The sequence below is a fragment of the Carcharhinus amblyrhynchos genome, chromosome 13 (assembly GCF_965287045.1).
Source record: "Carcharhinus amblyrhynchos chromosome 13, sCarAmb.v2.hapA, whole genome shotgun sequence".
Lineage (NCBI taxonomy): Eukaryota > Metazoa > Chordata > Chondrichthyes > Carcharhiniformes > Carcharhinidae > Carcharhinus > Carcharhinus amblyrhynchos.
The window spans coordinates 46,713,590-46,740,451 of NC_137336.1; the positions used below are offsets into that span (position 1 = coordinate 46,713,590).

Here is a 26,862-nt window from a genome sequence, read left to right on the forward strand (position 1 = left end):
AGTTAAATCAAGATCTTGTATCGTACTTGAATTCTAGTATTTTCTGTAAGGTAACTTATTGTTGGTCGGGTGGGTGATTATTGATTGTGTGGGTTTAAATAAATAGTTTGTACTAATAGGACATCTACTCAAAGTTATTTGTCCACTGTATAAGGGTTAAAACAGACTGATTTTTTTTACAACAGTAGCAATACCCGCACTGGGTGTACAAATAAAAAAAAAGTGCTGTAATCTCTGTTCTGGAAACAACCTAGAATTTTGTTTCTCTAGAAACAATCTACTGGAATGATCATGCTTAGATAACAACTGAACCCAGCTCCGAAAAGGACCCATGATCAAATAGGACCAAGTAAGGGAACAATCATTAGATACTCAAAATTATAATCTGTGATAGTATTTTTAGTTAACCTTCTGAATTAAGAATTATCTAAATTCATGGGAGTAGAAATTACTTTGGTGAATGTCAATAGTTTTATTCCTCTAATAGAACACCTACACCTTCATGAGCAGTTATTAACAAGCCTTACAAAGAATTTGAACTAAAAGAATAGTGGAATTGAGGTAAATAATTAAATTTTTGGGAGTTGGCTTTATGCCAGACAGAATATGTATTTGAATGATGAAGCTGGTCAGATAGAACATCCTGAGGTGTGATAAGTAAAGGGTGATGCAAGGCTTAGGTTGCATTGGTCAAGGCCAGAAGGTACAAGCAAAGTAGTTAATGGCAGGTGAATAACATTAAACATGGATTTTTCAACTCAAGGTTTTGCTAAAGAATGTGATATTTTACAGCAGGCTTGTCCAACTTTTTCATGGGTGGAGGTGGGAGTTGGGGGTTACATTTCAACATTTTTTTTCACTCAAGGAGCCAATGCAAAAATTTCAGCAAGATGCGTTTTGGCACAACCTTAAATATGTTTTTAAAATCAATGTCAAAGCAGCAAATTGATAATTTTAAAGAAAATCAAAAATTACCATTAAAAAGTGCTAAATAGCAGAATTAACCCATAAAACCTTTTTTTTGTCTTTTTGCTTAAGAAGCAGAGCTGGAGAGACAGACTAGGTAATAAAACCTGGTCACCAGGAAAGGAATAGAGAGTGGGGCCAAGCTAAGGAGTTTGGTTTAACTCACATTTGCCTCCTGTGGGCTACAGTCCGAGCTGGCCTCGGCAGAATTCTAGCAGGAACTGGATGCAACTTGTCTTTCAGCTAAGGTTTTCCTCATTTTCTGGCCTGCTATGTAGGTAGGTTTTTGAGGGAGGAGGATGCGGTGTGTCCATGTCCAACTCACTCCCAGTCTCATTTACTCCCCAACCAGGTCCTGGAAGTTTAAATATCTTACTGAAGAGGTACTCAGAACACTATGAAGAGATGCACTTCAGCACTCCGTCCCGAGACTCCAACTGCCTGGATTAGGGACGGGTTGGGTGGTTTGGGCAGGCAGGTACTATTCCTGCGACCTTCGTGCTTCTCCACCCCCCCACCATTTTATGTCCTGTGCTCGTTCAGGAGCTGGTGCCCACAGAGAAGGGCAACAAAGACAGTGCGTGGCCAAAAGGTAGAGATCACATGGTGTAAAAATATGGGCCACCCACCTTCACACTGTATTATGATCCTCCAGAGACTGTTTCTCTCCTAAATTTGCTGCTGATAGCAAACGAGGGAGAGAAACAGCTTGTGACTGGAGGAACAGCTCCTTGTGGAACCTTTCACTGAGCTTACCTATAGTTTGAACACAAATCCACAGGCCAGATAGAGACATTCGGTGAGCCAGATTGTGGCCTGTGGGTGGGTTATGGGTTGGACAAGCCTGTTTTATACTGTATTTTGAAATAAAATAAATCCTTAAGGTAAAAAGACCTCATCAAAAATCATCTAGGTCCACAATTGAAAAAGGATAATAAGTAGGAGACTTGGAATGACTTCACTGTAGTTAATAGGAGAGAGAAATTCTTAATGGTAGATCATCACTCATGCTAAGTAGTTTGAGAAGTTGCGAATATGCAAGGCATCAAGAAAAGTGGAAAAAGAGCTGTTACTGTATGCTAGCCATCCTGATTGATCTGGATCAGTATTTATTGCTTGTCATGATCATATGTTTTTTTCAGTACAACGAGAGTGCTGTATTCAGCCTTAAACTTTAGTTAAGCTCAACAGATCCACCATCAGTTGATACTGATTGATATTATTCATTTGATCTTATGCAAAATTTAAAAACATAAAGAAGCCAAATGAACAACCAGTGACCATAGTCACCAATTAACCATTCAATTTTACATGTTTGTTTTAGCAATCATTTTATTTTCTCATTCCCCAACTGCACAACATGGAAAATTTAATATCACACAATGACAAAGACTCCTCCTTTGAAACACAACACTCAACTTTAGCCATTGTGCAATAATACAAGAGGTATTCCCTATGCGGGATAAGTTTCTTTCCATGAAGGCCAGATTTTTTAGTTCCCAGAGAATGTATTATGGTACTTAAATACTCCCTGAATGAACAAGTTCAACCAGGTAATAGATTACAACTCTCAGTATACAACTGAGGGCAACAGTTTCTATTTATTCCAGCTAATATGGCAGTGGGAGTTATAAACAAAACAATCTTGGCGTGCTCCAAGAATGACAATCTTAATGCAATTGCAACCTCCTGCCACAGCTTTCCTGATTACATTTTTTTAGGTAAACATTTTCAGGGAAGGCAAAGAGAAATAAAATACTTCTTTCCTCTGAACAACAAGACTTACTACTCAGAGTTCCATGACTTCCTGTTTATAAGTTTCATTCCTCTGCATCACAATGACACAGCAAGGGTGGTGGATCTACTCAAAACCTTGAAATAGTTAATAAGTTTTGAATAACAAAGAATGAATAAAACAAAGATTTAAAATAGGTTGGGGGTAAATTACAGGGAAAAATATAAGATCATGTTAGTTATAGAGATTGGCAAATTCAAGCACAAATTTTGGGAAAAATGAACTAGCCCTTTAACAGGCTTCATTGCTTACGGCATAAAAAAACAATTACATGGGTTATATCAGATGTTGTCAGTCTGTCTTGCAAGGAAGCTGTTCTATTCATGCGAATCTCCCTTCCTGAGAGAGAAGACAGAGCAAAAAAGGGCAAAGGAGAACAAAAAGGACTGAATTGTGGAAACATGATTATTTTTCACTTGTATTTGTTTTTTCCTCCTGATGAATAATGTGCAATAATTTACAAATTCATCAATAACCTGTCCTCGTTCCCCATGCTGACACTGTAGTCAAGAAAGCCCACCAACACCTCTACTTTCTCAGAAGACTAAGGAAATTTGGCATGTCAGCTACAACTCTCACCAACTTTTATAGCTGCACCATTGAAAGCATTCTTTCTGGTTATATCACCGTTTGGTATGGCTCCTGCTCTGCCCAAGATTGCAAGAAACTACAAAAGGTCGTGAATATAGCCCAATTCATCACACAAACCAGCCTCCCATCCATTGACTCTGTCCATACGTCCTGCTGCCTTGGCAAAGCAGCCTGCTTTTTTAAGGAACCCATGCACCCAGAACATTCTCTCTTCCACCTTCTATTGGGAAAAGATGCAAAAGTCTCAGGACACATACCAACTGAGTTAAATAACAGCTTCTTCTCTGCTGGCATCACACTTTTGAATGAACCTATCTTGCATTAAGTTGCTCTTTCTCTTCACCCTGGCCACAACTGTAACACTACGTTCTGCACTCACTTGTTTCCTTCTCTATGAACGGTATGCTCTGTATAGTGCACAAGAAACAATAATTTTCACTGTATGCTAATACATGTGACAATAATAAATCAAAATCAGATGCAATATTATAAAGTTAAACATTTCCAAAATAAAATTGCTTTATTGAAGCTCCCTATAAAAAAAGTGTGCTAAGCAACTGAACATTACAAACAACAAATAGATTCAATAAGTCAATATGCTGCAAGAAGGTCTGAGATTCAACGGAGATAAGTTATAGCTCCACCTTGATACAAGTGGAAATGAAAAAGGTTAGTTTGTCAGCTTATGCCCAAAGTGAAAATGACCACCCCGAATGGTGAGTTAGCTGATCAGTCAGATTTTACACCCCGAAGTCAGTTGAGAGTGTACGTTGAGTGGAAAGGGGGCGGGGGGGTGGGGGTGATGAAAGACAGCCATATTGCCAACTGCAATTATGATCGTGTGGCTCATATAGAGCTAGGAGTGTGTGCATACCTTTCCTTTGAAAGATAAGGATCAAGTTTCTGAAGTAATTTCTTGGTCAAACAGCCTATCAAAAAAAATTGTTCTGGAGGTTTAAGTAACAGCTATTTGGGCTGTACAGGTGCACTGGAACCCTATTCCAACAAGGAGTTGGGGAAAGGATGTGAAGAAACGTAAAAAGAAATGTGTGGAGTTTGCACGTTCCCCAGCTTCCTTCAGGATGTTCTGGTTTCCTCCCACACTCCAAAGATGCGCAAATTAGGTTGCCCTTCATATCAGGGAGATTAGCAAAGTAAATATGAGGGGTTACGGGTATCCAGCCTGGGTAGAATTGTTGTCAGTGGAGACTTGATGGAATTCTGTGAAATCTCAAATTCAATGAAATCTCAAATTCAATATTCACCATTTTTTCTTTTAGATCTCTGGAGAAATATTCAAGAGACTAGAGAAAAGGCAAGTACTACCCCAAAAGATCAACCAACCACTGTGACATACAATGCTATGTTATTCAAGAAAGTTACATGGTCATTAAAGAATTCTTTCAGATCACTCAAACTTGATTCTTGTTTAGATTTGAACTTAGATTAAGAGTGCACTGGCAAACCTATTTAGTGCCAGTGGAGCCAGCCTCATTTATAAACCACATATAGGTCAGATGATCAAAGTCCATCTCCCTTGGGTAATGCAAGAGACAGTACAGAAAATCAAAATCAATTCCAATGCCAGTAATAGTCTTAACCCAACGAGTAAACAAAACCCACTACAAATACATTTGTGAACACTTGAAAAAAAAGTTTACAAGGTCTGGCCAACATGTTTGTTGATTTGCTTTCTCAGATTGGAAAGGAGATTCATGTGATTGAAATGGCTTCCTTACAAGACTTAGTGACAGCATCTGATATAACCTGTGTAACTGTCCTCTTTTTGCTGTAAGCTGTGAACCCTGTTACTGTAGAATAGTTTACTTTCCCCAAAATTTGTGCTTGAATTTGCCAACCTCTAATGAATATCCATCAATTTATGTGATCATATGTTTGATTGCATTTGTTTTTGCCAGAAAAGTTCCTAAAACATAAAGTGGTGTGCAACAAACTTAATAGCAAGTTTCTGAATCACTCTCTTTCACTAGCTAATGAACATCATGAAAGTGGGCAAGCAGGTGGTATTTCACTGCTCTTGATACACATCAAGGTCTGCCCTACATGTTGATGTGGTTCAGAAGTCTGACACTGGATCCAAAAATACCTGAAGTTGCATTTATACCGTTCTTGAACTTGTGCTTTTAAGTTAGTTTTCCATGGTGGCAGCATACTTGTAGATCAGGTATAACTGGATCAACAAGTTTCCTATCAATGCACAGAAAATGAATTCAACAGAAAAAAAACACTGGAAATCAGCTCTTGGCTTTTGGCTCCTGGGATCAGAATTAAAAGAAGAGTATAACAGTTAAGAAAGAACTAAGAAATGCTTTCCCAAATTGTGTAAAGACTGCCAGGTTCAACAGTCTTAATTAAATAAGTGGCTTCTAACAAGTAAAGACACAAACACAGCTTGAAGTAGTGATAAAAATCGCCACCTTCAAGTGAAAAATAATCCACAAGATTTATACAATTACTCAGTTTCCAACCGATATTTACTTGTTTGCAAGCCTTTATTGTGCCAACTAAAGATATCACATGGTGGTAATAGGGGAAATATCCAGGGTTAAACCACAAGGGCATGTTAGCAGACAGGCTGACTAGGGGTGTGGAAGACTGGGTAGGGGAAGAACAGAACAGCATACATCTTTTCACATGCATGCAACCCAGCTTGACGTTTGAAAATTTACATGAACAGCGTGAAAGCATAATTATTAGAAACTGAAAATTAAATATAGAAAGTGAGATGACACAGTTACACAATGATGAAACTTAAAAAGACTAGAGCTATATTTACAATAACTTGAATTTATATAGCACTTCTAACATAAAGCCTCCCAAGGCACTTCACAGGAACAGTATAAAACAGAATTTGACAGCATTCATTTCAGTTTCATAGAAGATTGTGTTTTCTTATGCTGTCTGCTTTATTGCTAACAATAAACTAATACTATACTAGAAGTTCCAGTTATCATTTTCCCAAGTGTTAATGATAGTTAATATTTTGATTGCCTAACTGGTATGAAATCATTTGACCTTTAAAATGGAAATATTTACAGCGTAGACTTTTTCCAACTATATCACTCTTCTGTGCCTTCTTAGAAAAGATTTAGTAAATTATTTTTAATACAAGTTATTTGATTAGTGTGCACTGAAGAAATTGGGTAAACAGTTCTTCATTTTTTCAAGTAATTTTTCAGTTATCTAATATTAGGCTATTCAGAAATGGAGACAAGACACTGAATAAATGTTTTTTGTGATAAATCCATTTGACTGTGTTAATAAAACTGTATCAAGTTACCAAATATCATTGATCACAAGTGAAAATAAATTCTAAAATGCTGTCCAACGTGCTGGTTCATGGAAAATTTTAGGTTTATGATTATGCAAATGAGTTTGAGCAGAAACTTGAACCATAACTTCACTTCAGAAAACTAGCATACTTTTAACCACAATTTGCACCCAGAATGAAAAATGCTAAGCCACCAGTGTCTTGTTTTGATCCCCTACGTTTGTGGATGATATAGGTTTTGATAATGTTTCAAAAGGAGGAACATTAAAGGGCCTTTGTTGTAACAATAAAAACGACAAAGAAAGACTTGTATTCATATAATGCTTTTCATGACCACCAGACGTCTGAAAGCGTTTTACAGCCCATTAATTACTTTTGAAGTATGGTCACAGGCAGGCAATTTGTGCAGTAAACACCCACAAAGTAACAATGACCAGATAATCTGTTTTTGCGATGTTGATTGAGGGATAAATACTGGCCAGAATAAAGTACTTTGCTCTTCTTCAAAAAAATTCCATGGGATCTTTTACATTCACCCCAGAAGTTAGGTAGGTCAAACAAAGAATGGTGGAAAAACAGTGGGGCTGAGAGCATCTTTAAGGATGGAAGCTCAGTAAGAAGTCTCACAACACCAGGTTAAAGTCTAACAGGTTTATTTGGTAGCACAAGCCACTAGCTTTGAGCTTCAGGTGATGAAGGAGCAGCGCTGACGAAGGACTCACCAGATGATGAAGGAGCAGCGCTCTGAAAACTAGTGGCTTGTGCTACCAAATAAACCTGTTGGACTTTAACCTGGTGTTGAGACTTCTTGCCGTTTACCCTAGTCCAACGCCAGCACCTCCACATCAAGGATAGAAGCTGCCAGACCTGCTGAGTTTTTCCAACACTGTTTCAGATTCCAGCAGTCTTTTGCTTACTTAGATCAGGTGAGATCTTGGTTTAATATCTCTCTGACAATGCAGCACTCTCTTAGTACTACACTGAAATATTAGCCTTGATTTTCGTGCTCAGGCGTTAAAGTGGAACTTGAACCCTAACCCTGAACCTTGTGACTCTAAGACAAGAATGCTACCAGTTGAGCCATGGGTGACACAAAATAGGCTGAAAGAGCCTAACAGGGTTTAAGAGCTAAAACATTTATTACACAACGCACAGACTTTAACAACAGTTTGCATTTACATCCTTGTTCATGAAACCCAGAAAGCTAGCATACTGGTGCAGAAGGTAATAGGGAAGGCAAATGCAAAGCTAGCTTTTATACTCGAGCCTCCTTGAAATAAAAGTAAAAGAGATGTTGCTGGAACTGTACAAGGTACTGATGAGGCCACATTGAGAACACAGGTACAGTTTTGGACCCCTTATTTAAGGAAGGGTATATTTCACTGGAGACAGTACACAGGAGAACTACTAGGATGATCTGTCGTCGTATGGAGGGACTGTCGTCGTATGGAGGGACTGTCGTCGTATGGAGGGACTGTCGTCATATGGAGGGACTGTCGTCGTATGGAGGGAAGATTAAACAGGTTAGGTCTGTATTCCCTGGAATTTAAAAGAATAGGAGGTGAAATGACTGAAACATAAGATTCTTAGGGGGCTTATTGCAGTGTAAATGTTAGGAGGTATGAGAGAGGATAGGACCAGAAACTAGAAAGAATAAGGGGGTGCTCATTTAAGATGGACTTGAAGATATTTTTTCTCTCAAGGCAGTGAATCTTTGGAATTCTTTACTCCAGGGAACTATGGAGGCCGAATCATGGAATCCCTACAATGCAGGAAGCCATTCGATCCATCAAGAATGCACCAACTGGGACAGAGAATCCTATTTAGGCCCATTCTCACAATCCCCCACATTTACCTTGCTTATCCCCCCACCTACACATCTTGGGACATAAAGGGGCAATTCAGCATGGCTAATTCACCAAACCAACACATATTTGTACTCTGGGAGGGAACTGGAACATCCTGGAGGAAACCCACACAGACATGGGAAGAACATGCAAACTCCACAGACAGCAACCCAAGGCTGGAAGTGAACCTGGAGCGCCATGAGGCAGCAGTGCTAACCACCGTGATTCCAAGTCCTTGAATATTTTCAAGCCTGAGATTGATAGATTTTTAATCAGTAAGAGTTTTAAGGGTTATGGCAATAAGACAGTGGAGAGTGGACTCAGTGTTAGATCAACCATGGTCTTATTAAATGGCACAGCAGGCTTGAAGGGCTGAATGGCCTACTGTTCCTATTTCTTATGGCATGTTTGATGAACTTACTTTACAGGAGTTTAATCAGCTATGAACATTTGACATCTAACCAAGGGAAACATTAGGAGAGCAATTAAATGACTGGGAAAAAAGGCAGCTTGTAAGGACTGTCTTAAAGGGCAGTGGAGATGCAGAGAGATTTAAGGTGTGCAACAATGCTGGCTGATGTTACCACTGAACACTCAGATCCTAGGGTAGAACCTGGCTTGATAAAAGTTAGAATTTATCTTTTGTTTAGAAACATGGAGGGCTGTTACTGAACAGAGTCACAGGAGCCTAGTGATGAACTTCAAAGAAAAGAAATCATTTTAAAGCAAGAAATGAACTATGTTACGCTATTCCTTCAGCCTACTCATACTTTTTACAGATACATTCAAATTAGTAAGGATGACAAGTTACAAAATCTATTTTCTATTCTAATGTTTGCAGAAGTCTACATTCCACGTAAACCCACACGCCATACTTTGAAACCAAATTATGGAATCCACCCAAAATAGATGCCATGGATCTCTCATCAACAGACATGGGAAGAACATGCAAACTCCACAGACAGCATGGCACGGAGCAGCACGGTAGCACAGTGGTTAGCACTGCTGCTTCACAGCTCTAGAGACCTGGGTTCGATTCCTGGCTTGGGTCACTGTCTGTTTGGAGTTTGCACATTCTCCCCATGTTTGCGTGGGTTTCCTCCATGTGCTCCAGTTTCCTCCCACATTTCAAAGATGTGTGGGTTAGGTTGATTGGCTATGCTTAAAAGTTGCCCCTTCGTGTTGAGATGTGTAGGTTAGAAGGATTAGTGGGGAAAATATGTAGGGACTGCATGGGATTGTGGTCAGTGCAGACTCCATGGGCCAAATGGCCTCTTTCTGCACTGTGGGGTTTCTATGAACTCTCCCAGGCCACTCCTCACACTGAGCACCGACTGGTCTCAAAAACTTAGGGGAATCATCAAAATTTCTCTACGTGTTCAGGGTCAGATTGAAACTGGCATGAAGCTCACCAGCTTCACTCTAGAATCTGGGCCTCTTCGTCAAAAGAAAGTAAATGAATGTACACCATCTCTCTGGCGAGGCAGGGCCGCATAGAGCCCCCACAAGGCCACCTAGAGAGATCTCGGCATCCTGACCAGAACAAAAGATTAACTCTGAGGTATCGAGGGCTTTCCATCACTGGCATTTCAATTTCCCACCCCATTTCATCAGCGGAGAAGGCCAGTTAAATTCAGAAAGCGCATTCATACCAAAATGAACTTTTCTTTTCAATTCTCATGGTATTTTGACCCCACTCCACCAATCCAGTGGGTGGAGAGTGTGAGATCAAGATGCCTCCATCTCTCACAAGAGTTTCCAATCTCCATTCTCAGCAGACTCATCTTGACATCTTCCCCAAATGACACTTTGTCTCAGACGTCATCAAGAAGGATCTACCATCAGGGTTTCAATCTCTCTTTCCAATATACCTCATGCACGTGCTTTGCCTTCCATGCACTTTACTTGACCATATCAAACAGAATGCCACTGCCTCACTACCTGCAGTAAGGAGTCATTGAACTCTCGCATTTCCTCAGATCTTCCCACAAGCCTATTTTGTTTTACGTTACTTTCCTGCAGCTTTTCTCTTTAATTTGGAGCCCTACCGTATACTTGTAACTTCACTGCACAGGACCTCATTTAGCTTCCTATATTTTCCCCTGATTTCAAGGTCTTTCTGGGATCTTTCTGTCCCAATCTTTGGTTTTTGGAACTTTTTTCCTTTCTTTTGGGACATCTCTCTACAGTGCCTCTCTGTGTAATGGTGCTTTCTTCCTCGTCACTTGACACTTGTGTTGGTACACTTCTATTTTTGTTTCTTCTACACAGGTGCAGAGCTCTTTACAAACAAAAAACAGAAAAGTCCAAAATATGCACACGCACAGGGCCATTTAGCATAGACATTGAACCTAACTGCTCACGTATGACCATTCACCAGCAGGCATATGTGCAAAACCACCAAAGATCAGAAAATGAATGAATTGTGCATGTGCCGCTTTCTCAGGACTGATGGATGTGCAAAGATTGATGAGTCCTAACTGGGACTTATCATTGCCAGTCTCCTAGATCTGATCTCTGTTTTTAAAGAGAAGTTCATTTGTCTTTTTCTCCTGTGCTTCCAATAGGTGGGAATTCCAAAGCATAGCACAGCTGAAGGCCAATGGTGGCACAAAGAAAGTTGGGGACATAAGAGGTCAGAATTGAAGAAATGCCAATGTTCTGTCTCAGCAATATGACCATCTGGAAGTTCCTGTGCTGCAGAGCACAATTTGGCCTCTTGGGAGTTGCCACATGTGCACAGCTGCACAAAACAGTTGAAAGCTTAGGGCACTTTAAACAAGCAGACATCAAAAAAAAGGGGAGGTTGGCTGCAGCATGACTATGTTGTAACTAGTGATGAGCAACACGGGGTACTTGAACATGAGAATTTTAAAAACCATTTCTGCCTCAGCTCTTATGCTGTGGAAAACCTCATCAATGCTTTTGTTACCCCCGACCTAACTATGGCTAACATCCAAGCTTCTTGCCTGCATAAATTGAGATTACCCAAAACTCTTCTATTGGCATCCTACCTCAGAGTTCTCCCCTCAATGTGTTCAATGACTTACACTGGCACCCAGATGAGGAATGTTTTGATTTTAAAATTATCACCCTTTTTCAAAGTTCATGGCCATGGCCCTCCCTATCATTGTGATTGCCTCCAGCCAACAGCTGCACTACTCCAACTCCAGTATCTTGTGCATCCTGATTTTTTCTCACTCATCACTAGCGGCTGTGTCTTCAGCCTTCCAAACCTCCAGATTTCTCTTTTAACATGATCCTTAAAAGTAGCTTTGACCAAGCCTTTCATTCATTTGCCCTAATATATCTTCCTGTAATACAGTCAAAATATTGTTATTGGTGGAGTAGAAACCAATGAAGGTCAGCAAGCAGAGGTGATGGACTAGGTGTGACTTACATAAGCAAAATATCAGATTAGATGCAAGGAGGTGTTTTCTTTCTTTGAGTTTTGGAAGAAGTTGTTGCTTACAGTGAATACAGAATATTCAAAAAAAGGACCATCGCTGTCCCACTAGATATAAGAAGTAGGTAGAGTGCTGCAGATATGTCTCCCAGTTATAGTGGACTCCAGGAACTTGTGGCTTGAGGGGTTAGAGAGATTGGCTTGTGTGGCTAGTTGGTTTGTTGGAATGGGTGGATGGTGGGTTGTGGCATGCATAACTTGAACTATGACAATATGGGGCATCCTTTGGTGGAGCTGCTTGCCTTTTCTTATTCATTTTCTTAGGTCTTGACATGTCCAAAATAAAAAGCAGCACATGCAATTAATTTGCAAGACTGGCTGCTCAGTAAATTAGGAAGGTAGCATTACAATATTCCTCATTACTAATAATGCAATGTAAAAAGCAGCTTTACTGCATGGAACAATTAGCATTATTGCAACGTTCTCATCAAAATATCAAAACAGCAGAACACTACAAGCTCAAGAAAATGAAGCCATGCATGACATGGAATCCACTCTCCAAAAATATCACAGCAACAAATCCATTAACCTTTGGATAATTCAAAGTAAAGTATTCCAAAAGCCTCTCCATACATCTGCACCTTGTGAGTTATAGAGATACAGATAATGCTTCAACAGCACAGTACATGAAAAGCTCAATTTTGATCACTAGTAGCTTAGTTACTAGATAGTTGACACTGCAAAAATATATTGGTGGTTCAATTAAGAACTGTAGAAGACCCACTGAAAAATAATAAACCATAGGCAAAAAATGGTTCAGCACAGACAAGAAAGGCCAAAAGGCCTGTTTTTGCTGTAATTTTCTATGGTTCTATTATATTTTAACTAAAATAAATAATTATTTTATTGGTACATCCCTGCAGAGAGCCATGTGGTATCAAATGACAAATTAAGTCAATGGATGTACTGGCGTCTTATGTAGTTCTCAGAGAAATATATCCTGACTGCAGTTTCCTGAAGAATCAATTTTAAAATATGACAAGGCAACAATACCAATATAACAACCTGTGTAAAATGAATTGCTGGAATCCCAAAAAAAAACGCTCAGCATATTGTAACCAAAATATTTCATGCTGACAAGAACTGTTTGACTTCCACTCTATAATTCTATCACACACAATGTACCTGCAAATGAGCAAACAACTAAAAAAAAATTAAGTTAATTCATTTTAAATTTGATTTGGATAGAACACTACAAAGCTGGTTAAATGAGTGAGCAAAAGTTTGGCAAATGAAATATAATATTAGTTAAACATGCAGTTATACACTTTGGTCGGAATAAAGGAGCTGAATATTATTTAAATGGAGAAAGCCTACAGAAAGCTACAACTCAGAAGAATTTGGGGGTCACTGTGCAAAAAAAAAAATCACAAAAAGCTCAGCAGGTAATAAGGAAAACAAATGGGATGTTGGCCTTCATCTCAAAGGGAATGGAGTATAAAAATAAAGAAGTCTTGCTGAAACTCTAGTAGGCACAAGTTAGACCACACCCGGAATACTGTGAAAAGTTTTGTTCCCCTTCTCTCAAGAAAGCTTGATTGACATTAGAGGCAATCCAGTGAAATTTCACTAGGTTCATCCCAGGTATGAAAGACCTTCCTACAAGAGATTGGGACTTTAGGAGAATTAGAGGTTACCTTGTTACATAAGGACTTACATAAGAAATAGGAGCAGGAGTAGGCCATCTAGCCCCTCGAGCCTGTCGCACCATTCAAAAAGATCATGGCTGATCTGTAGTGGCTCAGTTCCACATTCCCGCCCTCTCCCCACAACCCTTAATCCCCTTGCCTATCAAAAACCTATCAACCTGCGTCTTAAAAATATTGAGCGAGGCAGCCTCCACCACTTCAACGGGCAGAGAATTCCAGAGATTCACCACCCTTTGAGTGAAGAAGTTCCTCCTCAACTCCGTTCTAAACAGCCCCCCCTTAATCCTGAGGCTGTGCCCTCGAGTCCTACTGTCCTCTGAGCGGGAAGAGCCTCTCCACCTCTATCCTATCCATCCCATTCAACATCTTATATGTCTCAATGAGATCTCCCCTCATTCTTCTAAACTCTAACGAGTACAAACCTAGTTTATTCAGCCTCTCATAGTTCAACCCCCTCAACTCCGGAATCAGCCTAGTAAACCTCCTCTGCACTCCCTCCAAGGCCAAAATATCCTTGCGCAAGTGCGGCGACCAAAACTGCACACAGTACTCCAGCTGCAGCCTCACCAGTGCCCTATACAGCTGCAGCAAGACCTCCCTACTTTTATATTCAATCCCCCTCACTATGAAGGCCAGCATCCCATTCGCCTTCCTGACCACCTGCTGCACCTGCAGGCTGGGTTTTTGTGACTCATGCACAAGGACCCCGAGGTCCTTCTGCATCGTCGCATGCTGCAGTTTTTTGCCACGTAAGTAATAGTCCTTCCTACCAAAGTGGACCACCTCACATTTGCCAACATTAAATTCCATTTGCCATTTTCTGGCCCATTTGCCCAGCCTATCTAGATCCTTCTGCAGACTCTCCACACCCTCCGCACAATTTGCCGTTCCACCAATCTTGGTGTCATCAGCAAATTTCGACACCATGCACTCGGTTCCCTCCTCCAGATCATCTACATAAATGGTGAATAGCTGAGGCCCCAGCACCGACCCCTGGGGCACTCCACTAGTCACCAACCGCCAATCTGAATAGCACCCATTGACCCCCACTCTCTGCCTCCTATTTGACAGCCAATCCTCTATCCACGCTAACACCCTACCCCCAACTCCATGCCCCCTTACCTTCTGCAATAACCTCTTGTGAGGCAGCTTGTCAAACGCCTTCTGGAAATCAAGAAAGACCACATCCACCGGCTCTCCTCTATCCACCGCCCTAGACACATCCTCATAGAACTCCAACAAATTCGTCAGACACGACTTCCCCTTAACGAAACCGTGCTGCGTCTGCTCTACCAAACAATTCTCCTCAAGATGCCTCGCTATTTTCTCCTTGATCACGGATTCTAACATTTTTCCTACAACAGACGTTAAACTAACCGGCCTATAATTCCCCGCCTTTTGTCTGCCACCCTTCTTAAAACCCTTCTTGTTGAGACATACAGGATGCTCAGGGGGCTTATCAGAGTAGAAGGAGTGGCATAATGGTACTGTCGCTGGGCTAGTAATCCGTAGATTCAGTGCAATGCAGTGAATATCCAGTTCGAATCCTACCATGGTGAAAATTGAATTCAGTAAAATTCTGGAACTAAAAATCCAACGGTGACCTTAAAGTCATTGTCGTAAAACCCATCTGGTTCACTAATGTCCTTTAGTGAAGGAAATCTATCATTCTTACCTGCTCTGGCCTACATGTGACTCCAGATCTACAGCAATCTGGCTGATTTTTAAACACCCCTAGGGATGGGTGATAAATGGTGGCCCAGCCAGTGACACCCACATCCCATGGTCAATTAAACAAAAGATGCTGAGTTTGGCCAAGTTGCAAGAGTACGTACCGTGTACCTGGTGGATGGTGTTCTCATGTGAAATGATGGGATCCGTGTTGATGATCTGGCACGTCTTGCAGAGGTTGCTGTAGCAGGGTTGTGTGGTGTCGTGGTCACTGTTCTTCTGAAGGCTGGGTAGTTTGCTGCAGACAATGGTCCGTTTAAGGTTGTGCAGTTGTTTGAAGGCAAGAAGTGGGGGTGTGAGGCATTGGCGAGATATTCGCCTTCATCAATGACATGTTGAAGGCTCCGAAGATATCGTAGATTAGCGAGACCATGCAGACACTACGAAAGCAGATAAATGAGCACACTCGACAATCACCAGGCAAGAGAGTGTTCTCCTCCTGTTGAGGAACACTTCAGCGGTCGTGGGCACTTGGCCTCTGATATTCGGTTAAGCGTTCTCCAAGGTGGCCTTCACGATACACAACAGCACAGAGTCGCTGAGCAGAGACTGATAGCCAAGTTCCGCATGCAAGGACGGCCTCAACTGGGATCTTGGGTTCACGTCACACTATCTAACCCCCATGACTTGCCTGGGCTTGCAAAATCTCACTAACTGTCCTGTCTGGAGACAATACACATCTCTTTAACCTGTGCTTAATGTTCTCTCCGTTCACATTGTACCTTTAAGACTTGATTACCTGTAAAGACTCGCATTCCAACCATCATTTTGTAAATTGAGTTCGTGTCTTTATGTGAACAGAACTCCCACTCACATAAGGAAGGAGCAGCAAGCGTTCTGAAAACTAGTGGCTTTTGCTACCAAATAAACCCTAAGTCTGAGATAGACAGACTTTTAAACAGTAATCAGGGTTACGGGGATAAGGCGGGAAAGTGGAGTTGAGGATTATCATTTCAGTTCAGTCATGATCTCATTCAATGGTGGAGCAGACTCAATGTGGCAAATGGCCATTTTTGTTCCTATGTCTCTTGGTCTCATAATTGAAACTGCATAACACAAGGCGTTAATAAATCCTAAAAGGCTGAGTTATGAGATATTAAAAGTTTTCAAGATGAATTTAAGATGAGGCAGCATATTCAAAAAATTAGAGCTAGACCTTTCAGGAGTGAAATTTGGAAATACTTTCTACATACCAAAGGTATTAGAAGTTTGGAACTCTTCTGCAATGACAATTGTTAATTTAAAAACTGAGATTGGTGTATTTTTGTCGGACATGCGTAATAAGGAAGATAGCCAAAGATGAGTACACGGAGTTAGATCACAAGTCAGCTATGAACTCGTTGAATGGCACATAACAGCTTTAAGAAACGAAATGGCAAGTTCATGTTCTGTCACAAAACATACAATACATATGTTTTTGCAATGAAAATGTTAGCCCTCCAACTATTGTACTTAATCCATTATTTAAGCAGGACAGACATTCAAATATTAATCAATTTGATTAAAATACATATACAATTTAATCCTACATATTAACAGACATAGTAAATTAAGTTGGCGGGACAGGGCAGTGGGAAACGAAATGAAACATGACATAGAAAAAACAAGGTGAACAAAAAAAAAATGAGAAAAAGCACTACAGCAAGAAATAGTAAAGTTGTAGGGTCAGAGAAACAGGGAATTCAATAAGGCCTACATTAGACATGTATGCGGAACATAATAAATAAACTTGTGAGCTGCAAGTGCATATTGCCAAGTAGGAATATGATATTATGGTGGTGATAATGGAAACCTGGCTCATAAAAGAGAAAGCTTGAATACTAAATATTGCTGGACACAATGTGTTCAGGAAACATAGGGAAGGATAAAAGAAAGAGGAATGGAAGTATTGATTAAGGAGGAATGGAAGTACGGATTAAAAGGAGAATATTAAACATTGGAAAGGATGTCTTAGATGGATCAAGGACAATCTCTTTGGTTAGAGCTAGGAAGCAATGTGTGTCATTACACTAGGGGTTTTCTATAGGCCAACTAGTGGGAAAGATACAGATTAGTAAATTTGCAAGGAAACTACAGAGATGCAAAAGCTACTGAATAATTATGACTTTAATTGTCCTAATAGAAATTATGGTAATAATACTGTAAAGGAGGAAAAGTTTATGAACTGGAACAGGAGAATTTTCTACATTTTTTAACTCCAGTCCAATGAGAATGAGGCATTGCTGGAAATTTGGTGCGTGGGAAGGAGGTGGGTCAAGTGACAGTAGGGGAACTTTGAGGAAATAGTGATCATACCATCTTAAGGTTTGGGTTGGCAATTGACATGGAAAAGGAGCAATCTAGAGTAATCCTTCCGTCACTTAGCTGATGATTGAGATAGGCTGATGCGGAGGTGATTAGCAGCATTAGATGTATCCTATTTTTTGTAGGTGGAACACAAGTGGGACATTTTCCTATTTTATTGGATAAGATGTCAACGTTGTCAGTACTGGAACGGCTTGGCTCAAGGTGCAGCAATTTCTGGAGCACAAGTTTTGTGTGCTATGGCCAAGCTGTTGTCGGGACTCGTGGCCTTTGCTGAATCTATTGCGTTTAGCCATTTTTGATATCACTGAATCAAATTGGCCAACAACTTGCATTTGGGGTGTTGGAAATCTCGGAGGAGCTTAAATGGATTATCCACTCCACATTTCTGGCTTAAATCTCACAAATTATTATGGTATAATCCCAAATTTGATGTCATCCACAAATTTTGAAATTGTACTTCCAATTATAAATTGCTTATATTAAATGGAAAACAGCAGTGGAGCCAGTATCGATCCCTATGGAATAGCGTTCCCACCTTTGGCTTATGACCTACCTAAACTATTTTCAGTATGAGGCATGAGAAAGACAAACATGTCATTTTTGTGCTGAACTTGTCACAAACGAGATGTGAAATGTTAGTATAATTAATGTATGCTTATGTTTACTGTTTCAGCATTACATTACTGTGTTCTATTTTTGTTTTACAATCACTGTTGAATTTTTAGTAAAATATCCAATGGGCACAATCGGATCTAAGTCACTGGAATCTGGACTTGAAATTTGTATTTATGTCTCAATGCATGGAATAAATTAAAGAATAAACTAAGTCTGTAGGGCTACAGGCAATATGACCAAATAATAAACATGATGAAACAAAAAGTGACAAGAGAAGAAAACAGCATTTACACAGATGTTCCATAACATCTGTTATAACTCAAAACTTTCTAAAGTCCTTCACAATCAATGAACTAAAACAAAATCTCTTGGGATGAGAAGTAATATCATTAATACAAAGTGCTTGCTCCATAAATTGTTGCACTTAAAGGGAAAAAGAGCAATCTCCTCAGCTTATTACAATGTAGATGCAGGAAATGTTCCCTCAACATTGCAATTCAATTACATGAACTAAAACTTTTATTTTGAAAAATTAATATGTTCAATTGCTCAAGTCTCCAAAAACAAACTGAATAATAATTATTGCGGAAATGGTTTGAGTGTGACAAAAATGGACTACCTCAAAGTCATGTGATTTTATGCTGAGCTCCCAGTCAATCATAAATTCTCCCCCACCTTACACCTTCATACTCTTCTGCAACTGTATTCAAATACAACAATGGCAATAATTTCCCCAGTTATTTTAACAGCACTTACCATTGTCTTTTTTTTTCAAAAAAAAGTTTCCAAATTTCTTCGAAGTATTTCTTCCCTCAAAAACATCTACCTATGTTATATCTTTTTGGATGCACACAAATGGGAATACTTTGTTGCTATTTTAGAAATCAATGACGAAGAGGAAGAATAAACAAGTGAACTCAAGTGATTACGATTAATGTGCATTTTTGTCTCTACCCACTACAAAGGTAGTTTTATTGGAATTCTGGCCCTCGACACATGCATTTAGACTAGTATAGTGTTCTCATCATTTGCTCCACTGTGAACATGGCAAATTACACAATATGTGACAATGTAGCACTAAAGAAATATCTGACTACAGCATAAGTTTAAAAGCTCTAATGGAAATTCTCATCCACCCAAAATAGAATCCTCACCAAGTAGTGAATGCAGAAGTATCTTTTTCAGAAATATTAATTTAAATTGAAAGAACCTGTGATATGACAGCACTATACTAGCTTTATATACCACTGAAATGAAAAATATACTCTATGAACAGTTCTGTATGAAATTCCAATATATCAGCCTGGGCATTCATTCAAGGCACTATTGAGTTCAGATCCCAATGTCGTTCATGTAAGGTCTGTTACATTTGGGAGATAAATGTTACCAGTTCTCATCGGGGCAATGAAGCATTTTATAGTTGTGGAACTTGTAACTGTGAAGGTAAGGATCACTGAATAGCAAGCATCAACAAGCCTCAGAAAGTAGGCCACCACACACACACACACACACACACACACAGAGAGGCCAGATGGGTTTTGTTTGGGGGAGGGTGGGGGGGAATAGTTTGGTGGTGAAAGATGATAGAAAAATGTTACAATGTACATATTTTCTAGAAAACAATAATGCAACTGTACATCAGTTCATCTTTCATTAAAAATAGTCCAGCATATCCTTCCTTCTTTTAGTAAAAAGTCTGCAATTTGAAAACTCCAGTTAGATATGCAGCATGCCAAATTTGCCCCTTCTCTGGATGTATTATGGAGTAGTTTAGCCAGCCATGAAAAATAGTTTGCCAATCTTCCTTTTAAATAAGAACACAAATCATGTCATCCTACTGACAATACTACTCCCTTCCACATTTTCAGACATTCTTTTGCGTGATTGACAACTTGACTAAGTCAAAACATCAATGGAATGAAAGGGGAGCTGAATTACTTGCAGTACAGACTGCGTTATTTAATTGTTTTATGTGCTAGTCGGTTTAGTAGTTCTGTTTTTACTTCCAAGCTTGAACACACGTGCAAGACTGTTGAATTATACAGTTTACGAGATGCCCAAATCATTAAGTTAGGCTTGGTGCTGCAAGAAGAGCAGCAATATTTGGATAGCTCTACCACCCAACTTTACTGCTTTCATTGCATTTAATAAAAAGACGCAGACTTGGAAACAAAAGTTACCACACAACAAAACACTTAACGATCTGCGGCAAACTGTAAACATTGCAACGCCACACCAAAATTAATAGGACCGAACAAAGGAGAACAAAGGGAATACAACATTTTTTAAGAATCAAGAGTGGCGTCTCACGTTAATTGTACACCAAGTCTTCAACTCGATCACTAAAACACCGCGACAACATCTCGATGGGCTGTTAAAACGTGTCGATTTTAGGTCAAACGAGGTAAGGAAAAGTAGTGCTCAGATGTGGGCCGATGAGAGACAAAGGCAGCAAGCAGCAGAGGCAGCAGCTCCTGAATCCGGTGCCATCCCTGCCTCGACGGGGGGAAAGGAAAGCATCCCTCTGGCTACCAGCATCAGCTGCAGCTCTCAGACCGAGCTCGGGGACGGCCGAGAACAGGACCCAGCAATGGCACCCTGGTGTGAGGCAGCATTCTCCCCGGGCTCAGCGGCCACCCGGCCTCGGGAGGGTTTTGGAGTGAGGGAGTATGTGTGAGTGAGGCCCACACTCAGACTTTAATCACTCGTCGCCAGACACCGAGCCAACTCAATTACATAATTTTAAAAAAAACTTGAAAATCGCCAGGAAGGGGAGAGAGAGAGAAAGTGAAGGACAGCGGCATTCTCTTACCCCCTGTGCCGTCGGAATTCTCGTTTAAACTGCCTGAGGAATCATGCTGAGTGCCCACACACCCTCCCATGGGTGAGCTCCTGTCACTTTTTACAGCGGACCAACTGACCCGGCCCGCAGCCCCGGCCGGCGCTCACTTAACTGACTGCCTCGGCCGCGCGTCCCCCCCCCACCGCCCCGCCTCCTTGCGCGGGCACGGGCACACACACACACGCGCGTCCTCCCCGCAGCCCTGGCCGGCCCGGTGCTCACTTGCACTGACTGACAGACAGGCTCAGGCGCGCGATCCGCATGTTCGCACTAACGTCAGACCCTGCCCGGGACTAGGCCCGGCCCCCTGGCGGCTCCTCCCCGTTTTCCACTTGGCCCTATCGCCATCCCGTGTGTGTCCCCGCCCCCCATAAATGGCCCCGCCTCTTCTCTGTATCGTCTCGCCTGTGTGTGTGGCCCCACCTCCAATCCGTTGCATCTGCTCCTCCCCTCCACCCCGCCTTCGACGTCTCCATTGACAGGCACCGCCCCCTCTCCGTATCGTGAATAGCCCCGCCTTCTTTCCGTGTGGCCCCGCCCTCGTGTGTGGCCTCGCCTCCTCCCAGTCTATCGCCCCGCCCCGCGCGCGCGTACGCGCGCATGTGTGTGTGTGGCTCCGCTTCTTCCTCACGTATTGTCCCGCCCCTTGAGTGTGCGTGTGTCCCCGCCTCCAAGCCGTGCGTGGCCCCGCCCCACAAGAGCTCCCAGCCGTAGCTGGATGTTAGTCGTGCGTCATTCTGTGGATTTTTTTTAACCTTAAGTTTGTTTGCCGCATCATTTGAGCTTTTTATTCGCTGTCGTGTTTTGGGGTCTGTGTTTTTATTACTGTGATCTGCAAAGGAGTTATTTTGCCCATTTCATATCTCCAAGCGTGCATGTTGCCAATCTTCAATAGACAATCATAGAATGTTACAGTGCCGAAGGAGGCCATTCGTCCGATCGAGTCTGCACCGGCTACAATCCCACCTATTCCCCTAAACCTATGCAGATACCCTCGCTAGGCTAATGGGGCAATTTAGCATGGCAAATCTACCTAATCTGCACACCTTTCGGACTGTGGGAGGAAACCAAAGCACCCAGAGGAACCCCATGCAGACACGGGGAGAATGTGCTAGCTTGAGTTTATGTCTTTATATGCCCTGTTTGTGTATAGAACTCCCATTCATCTGACAAAGGGGCAGCACTCCAAAAGCTAGTGGCTTTTGCTACCAAATAAACCTGTTGGACTTTAACCTGGTGTTGTGAGACTTCTTACTGTGTTTACCCCAGTCCAACGCTGGCACCTCCACATATTCACTCAATGTGGCAGTACTTCCATTTTAACATTCTCATTCTACTGTTCAAATCCTTGTGAGAATTACTATCCGTGAGCTTCTTGCTCCCCCATTGCTGGCCTCTTGTGCAACCCTGATTTTATTTGTCCCATTATTTGGTGGGCCTGCCTTCAGTTTGATCCTGCGCTCAAACTTCCCATACTAAACCTCTCTGCCCCTGTTTCAGATGCCCTTTGAACCCAATGTCTGACATTTCTCCTTAAGTGATTCAGTGACAAAGTTTGCTTACTAATGCACCAGTGTGCACGTTGAAACATTATATGAAATTCAACACTGTCAGACCGTAAACTCCACACATCTTTTGTTTCTTAGTTTCTTTTCTTGCCCCACCATTGTGTTGCATACTCAGACACTAAAGGCACTGGTCAGTCTCCTCTTGCAGCAGCAGCAAGAGGAGACGAAGCAGTCTTCTCACTCACTGCCCAGGGAATCGGGACAATGGTGTCCCAAGAAGCCCCACATGAGATGTGGGACTAAAAGCCAAAATCTGGGACAATCCCAGAAAATCCAGGAGAGTTGGTCTCACTGACTGCAGTGGTGTTATGTAATGAGGCGGGTAGAATTAGGGACCTTGTGGTGAAGGATCCTCTTGGGGAGAGTGATCATTGTATGGTGGAGTTTCTGGTGCAGATGGAGGAGGAGAAAGTGGGTTCCCGGACACGCGTCCTTTGTTTGAACAGAGGGGAGTACGGTAGGATGAGAAAGGAATTGGCGAATGTGGACTGGGGGAGTGCGTTGGAAGGTAGGTCTGCTGAGGAGCAGTGGAGGATCTTTAAGGAGATCCTTCTTGGTGCTCAGCAGAAATTTATTCCGATGGTCAAAAAGGACCGTAGGAGGAGAGGTAATAAGCCGTGGATAACGAAGGAGGTGAAGGAAAGTGTTAAATTAAAAGTGGAGGCGTTTAGAGTAGCTAAGAGTAGTGGGCGAGAAGAGGATTGGGAGAGGTTTAAATGTCAACAAAGATTGACAAAGAAATTGATAAAGAAGGGTAGGAGAAACTATGAAGCTGGGCTAGCGCTTAATATAAAAAAGGATAGCAAGAGTTTTTATAAGTATATAAAAAGGAAGAGGCTGGCTAGGGTGAACGTTGGACCCTTAGAGGATGAGAAGGGGGACTTAGTGGTAGGGGATGGGGAAATGGCTGAGGTCTTGAATAACTTTTTTGTTTCAGTCTTCACGGTGGAGGACGTGAATAATTTGCCGGGTGTTAAAGGTGGAAAGGTGGTAGGACTGGAGGGTCTCAATGACATTACTGTTACTAGAGAGGCGGTGCTCGACAGACTGGAGGGGCTGATTGTGGACAAGTCCCCAGGACCGGATGGAATGCATCCGAGGGTTCTGAAAGAAATGGCGGAAGTGATAGTGGATGCCTTGGTGGTTATTTTCCAGATGTCGCTGGATTCCGGGGAACTGCCGGAAGATTGGAAAATGGCTAATGTTACGCCGTTGTTTAAGAAGGGTGCCAGGCAAAAGGCGCGGAATTATAGGCTGGTTAGTTTAATGTCTGTTGTAGGTAAGAATCCGTCATCAAGGAGGAAATAGCGAGGCATCTTGAGGGGAATTGCTTGATAGAGCAGACACAGCATGGTTTTGTTAAGGGGAAGTCGTGTCTGACAAATTTACTGGAGTTCTATGAGGATGTGTCTCGGGCGGTGGATAGAGGAGAGCCGGTGGATGTGGTCTTTCTTGATTTTCAGAAGGCGTTTGACAAGGTACCTCGTAAGAGGTTATTGCAGAAGGTCAGAGGACATGGAGTTGGGGGTAGGGTGTTAGCATGGATAGAGGATTGGTTGTCAAATAGGAGGCAAAGAGTGGGGGTCAATGGGTGCTATTCGGATTGGCGGTTGGTGACTAGTGGAGTGCCTCAGGGGTCGGTGCTGGGGCCTCAGCTATTTACCATTTATATAGATGATCTGGAGGAGGGAACCGAGTGTATGGTGTCGAAATTTGCTGATGACACCAAGATTGGTGGAACGGCAAATTGCGCGGAGGGTGTGGAGAGTCTGCGGAAGGATCTAGATAGGCTGGGTGAATGGGCCAGGAACTGGCAAATGGAATTTAATGTTGGCAAGTGTGAGGTGGTCCACTTTGGTCGGAATAATGGTAGGAAGGATTATTACTTACGTGGAGAAAAACTGCAGCAGGCGACGGTGCAGAGGGACCTCGGGGTCCTTGTGCATGAGTCACAAAAACCCAGCTTGCAGGTGCAGCAGGTGGTCAGGAAGGCTAATGGGATGCTGGCCTTCATAGTGAGGGGGATTGAATGTAAAAGTAGGGAGGTCTTGCTGCGGCTATATGGGGCATTGGTGAGGCCGCAGCTGGAGTACTGTGTGCAGTTTTGGGCGCTGTACTTACGCAAGGATATTTTGGCCTTGGAGGGAGTGCAGAGGAGGTTTACTAGGCTGATTCCGGAGTTGAGGGGGTTGAGCTATGAGGAGAGGCTGAATAAACTAGGCTTGTACTCGTTAGAGTTTAGAAGAATGAGGGGAGATCTCATTGAGACGTATAAGATGATGAATGGGATGGATAGGATAGAGGTGGAGAGACTCTTCCCGCTCAGAAAGGACAGTAGGACTAGGGGGCACAGCCTCAAGATAAAGGGGGGGGCGGTTTAGAACGGAGTTGAGGAAGAATTTCTTCACTCAAAGGGTGGTGAATCTCTGGAATTCTCTGCCCGTTGAAGTGGTGGAGGCTGCCTCGCTAAATATTTTTAAGACGCGGGTTGATGGGTTTTTGATAAGAGAGGGGATTAAGGATTATGGGGAGAGGGCGGGAATGTGGAACTGAGCCATGACAGATCAGCCATGATCTTATTGAATGGCGGGGCAGGCTCGAAGGGCCAGATGGCCTACTCCTGCTCCTATTTCTTATGTTCTTATGTTCAGGAAGGCAGTTCACTGCCATTTTCTCAAGTTCAATTAGGAATGGAGAACAAATGCTCACCTAGCCAGTGGTGTCCACATTGCACGAATCAATAATAATAAAACGAAATAACTAAGGCTGATCTGATAATTAGCTTGCCAAATGCACTCAGCATATAAGTCATGACTCTCAGTCGCAAAGCCCTCCAAAATTTTGTTTCCTTCATGAAGAATTTCAGCTCCTTTTCATCTATGATTTAACATGATCCCCAGCCGACAACAGTGCACTGTTAATCCAAGTTCCACTGGCAGGGTCTTCAACAAAAATGGCACACATCTGTTGAACCTCCTCAACACTATTTATGACAGACTGTATAACATGAATCCGCTAATATTATCCTTTGAGTAACAAAAATAACTGTAGAAACTGTATATTGGTCTATTTTTGAAGCCCAGTCCATCACGTAAACCAGCCTCCCATCCATTGACTCTGTCTACACTTCCCGTTGCCTTGGAAAAGCAGCCAACATAATTAAGGACTGTACGCAATCCAGACATACTCTATCTTTTTCTGTTGGGAAACAGATAAAAAAGTCTGAGGTCATGTATCAACTGACTCAAAAACAGCTTCTTCCCTGCTGCCGTCAGACTTTTGAGTGGGTCTACCTCATATTAAGTTGATCTTTCATGACACCCTAGCTATGATTGTAACCCTATCTTCTGCACTCTCTCCTTTCCTTCTCTATGTACGGTATGCTTTGAATAGCTTGCAAGAATCATTACTTTTTACTGTATACTAATGCATGTGACAATAATAAATCAAATCAAATCTTGAGCTTCTGGATCCAGTGACTCTTCAGCCTGCCGGCACCACAGAATCATTTGACCTCTAATAGCTTTGTTTCCTCTTATATCGTTTCAATCAACTCTAGACACTCCTGAGGTTTTGGTTTCAGATCTCAGTTTCAGTTTTAGTTTCCTTACAAATTGTAAGGGTCAGTTTTGTTTCTCACTTTTCTCTTTTCAGTTACTATTTTCAGTTAGGGTCTGCCTCAAAAATATAAGCATTGAAACCATAGATTCCATTATGTGGGTGCTTGGTCAGCATTTCTTTCATTTTTTTTTAAATATAAGGATATATTTTCATCTGCACCACCATACTGATAATTTGGTGGAGAAGATTGTCGAACATTTGGATATAAACTAAGAAACTATATGGAGACGTCAATGAAATCAGATAATAGGGGTGTGATTGATAAACTGGAATGCAAATTAAGTTGTAGGAGCAGGAAAAAGGGACACAGGTTCAAATTTGTAATAGTCAGCTGATATCAGAAAGTCTCTCATGTAGAGTATAATCAGAGTACAATAGTTGGAAGACTGGTGAAGATAAGGACACTGGAAATATTTGAGAACGGAATACAATTATCGGGGAAGCGTCAGATCATTATGTGTGGATGGGACATGAAAAGAGTTGTTTTCTTTCAGACAGTCGTGAATGTTTGGAAGTCTGTTTCCTGGAGAGCAGCGGAAGTACAATCGTTGAATATTTTAAAGCAGAGTTAG

General features: G+C 41.7%; 1 protein-coding gene across 2 annotated transcripts in view; it reads right to left on the minus strand.

The window, feature by feature from the left end:
* The window catches only part of ubtd2 (ubiquitin domain containing 2), a 69,992-nt gene extending 48,767 nt beyond the window's left edge, over positions 1-21,225 (minus strand). Inside the window, exon 1 of one of the 2 annotated variants that reach the window (XM_080201643.1) lies at positions 21,072-21,225. In XM_080201643.1, coding sequence (XP_080057769.1) covers positions 21,072-21,141 — 70 coding nt within the window. In that variant the 5' untranslated portion in view covers positions 21,142-21,225. The remainder of the gene's footprint in view (positions 1-21,071) is intronic. The other variant, XM_080201645.1, reaches the window with a different exon arrangement.
* Positions 21,226-26,862: the final 5,637 nt, after the last annotated feature.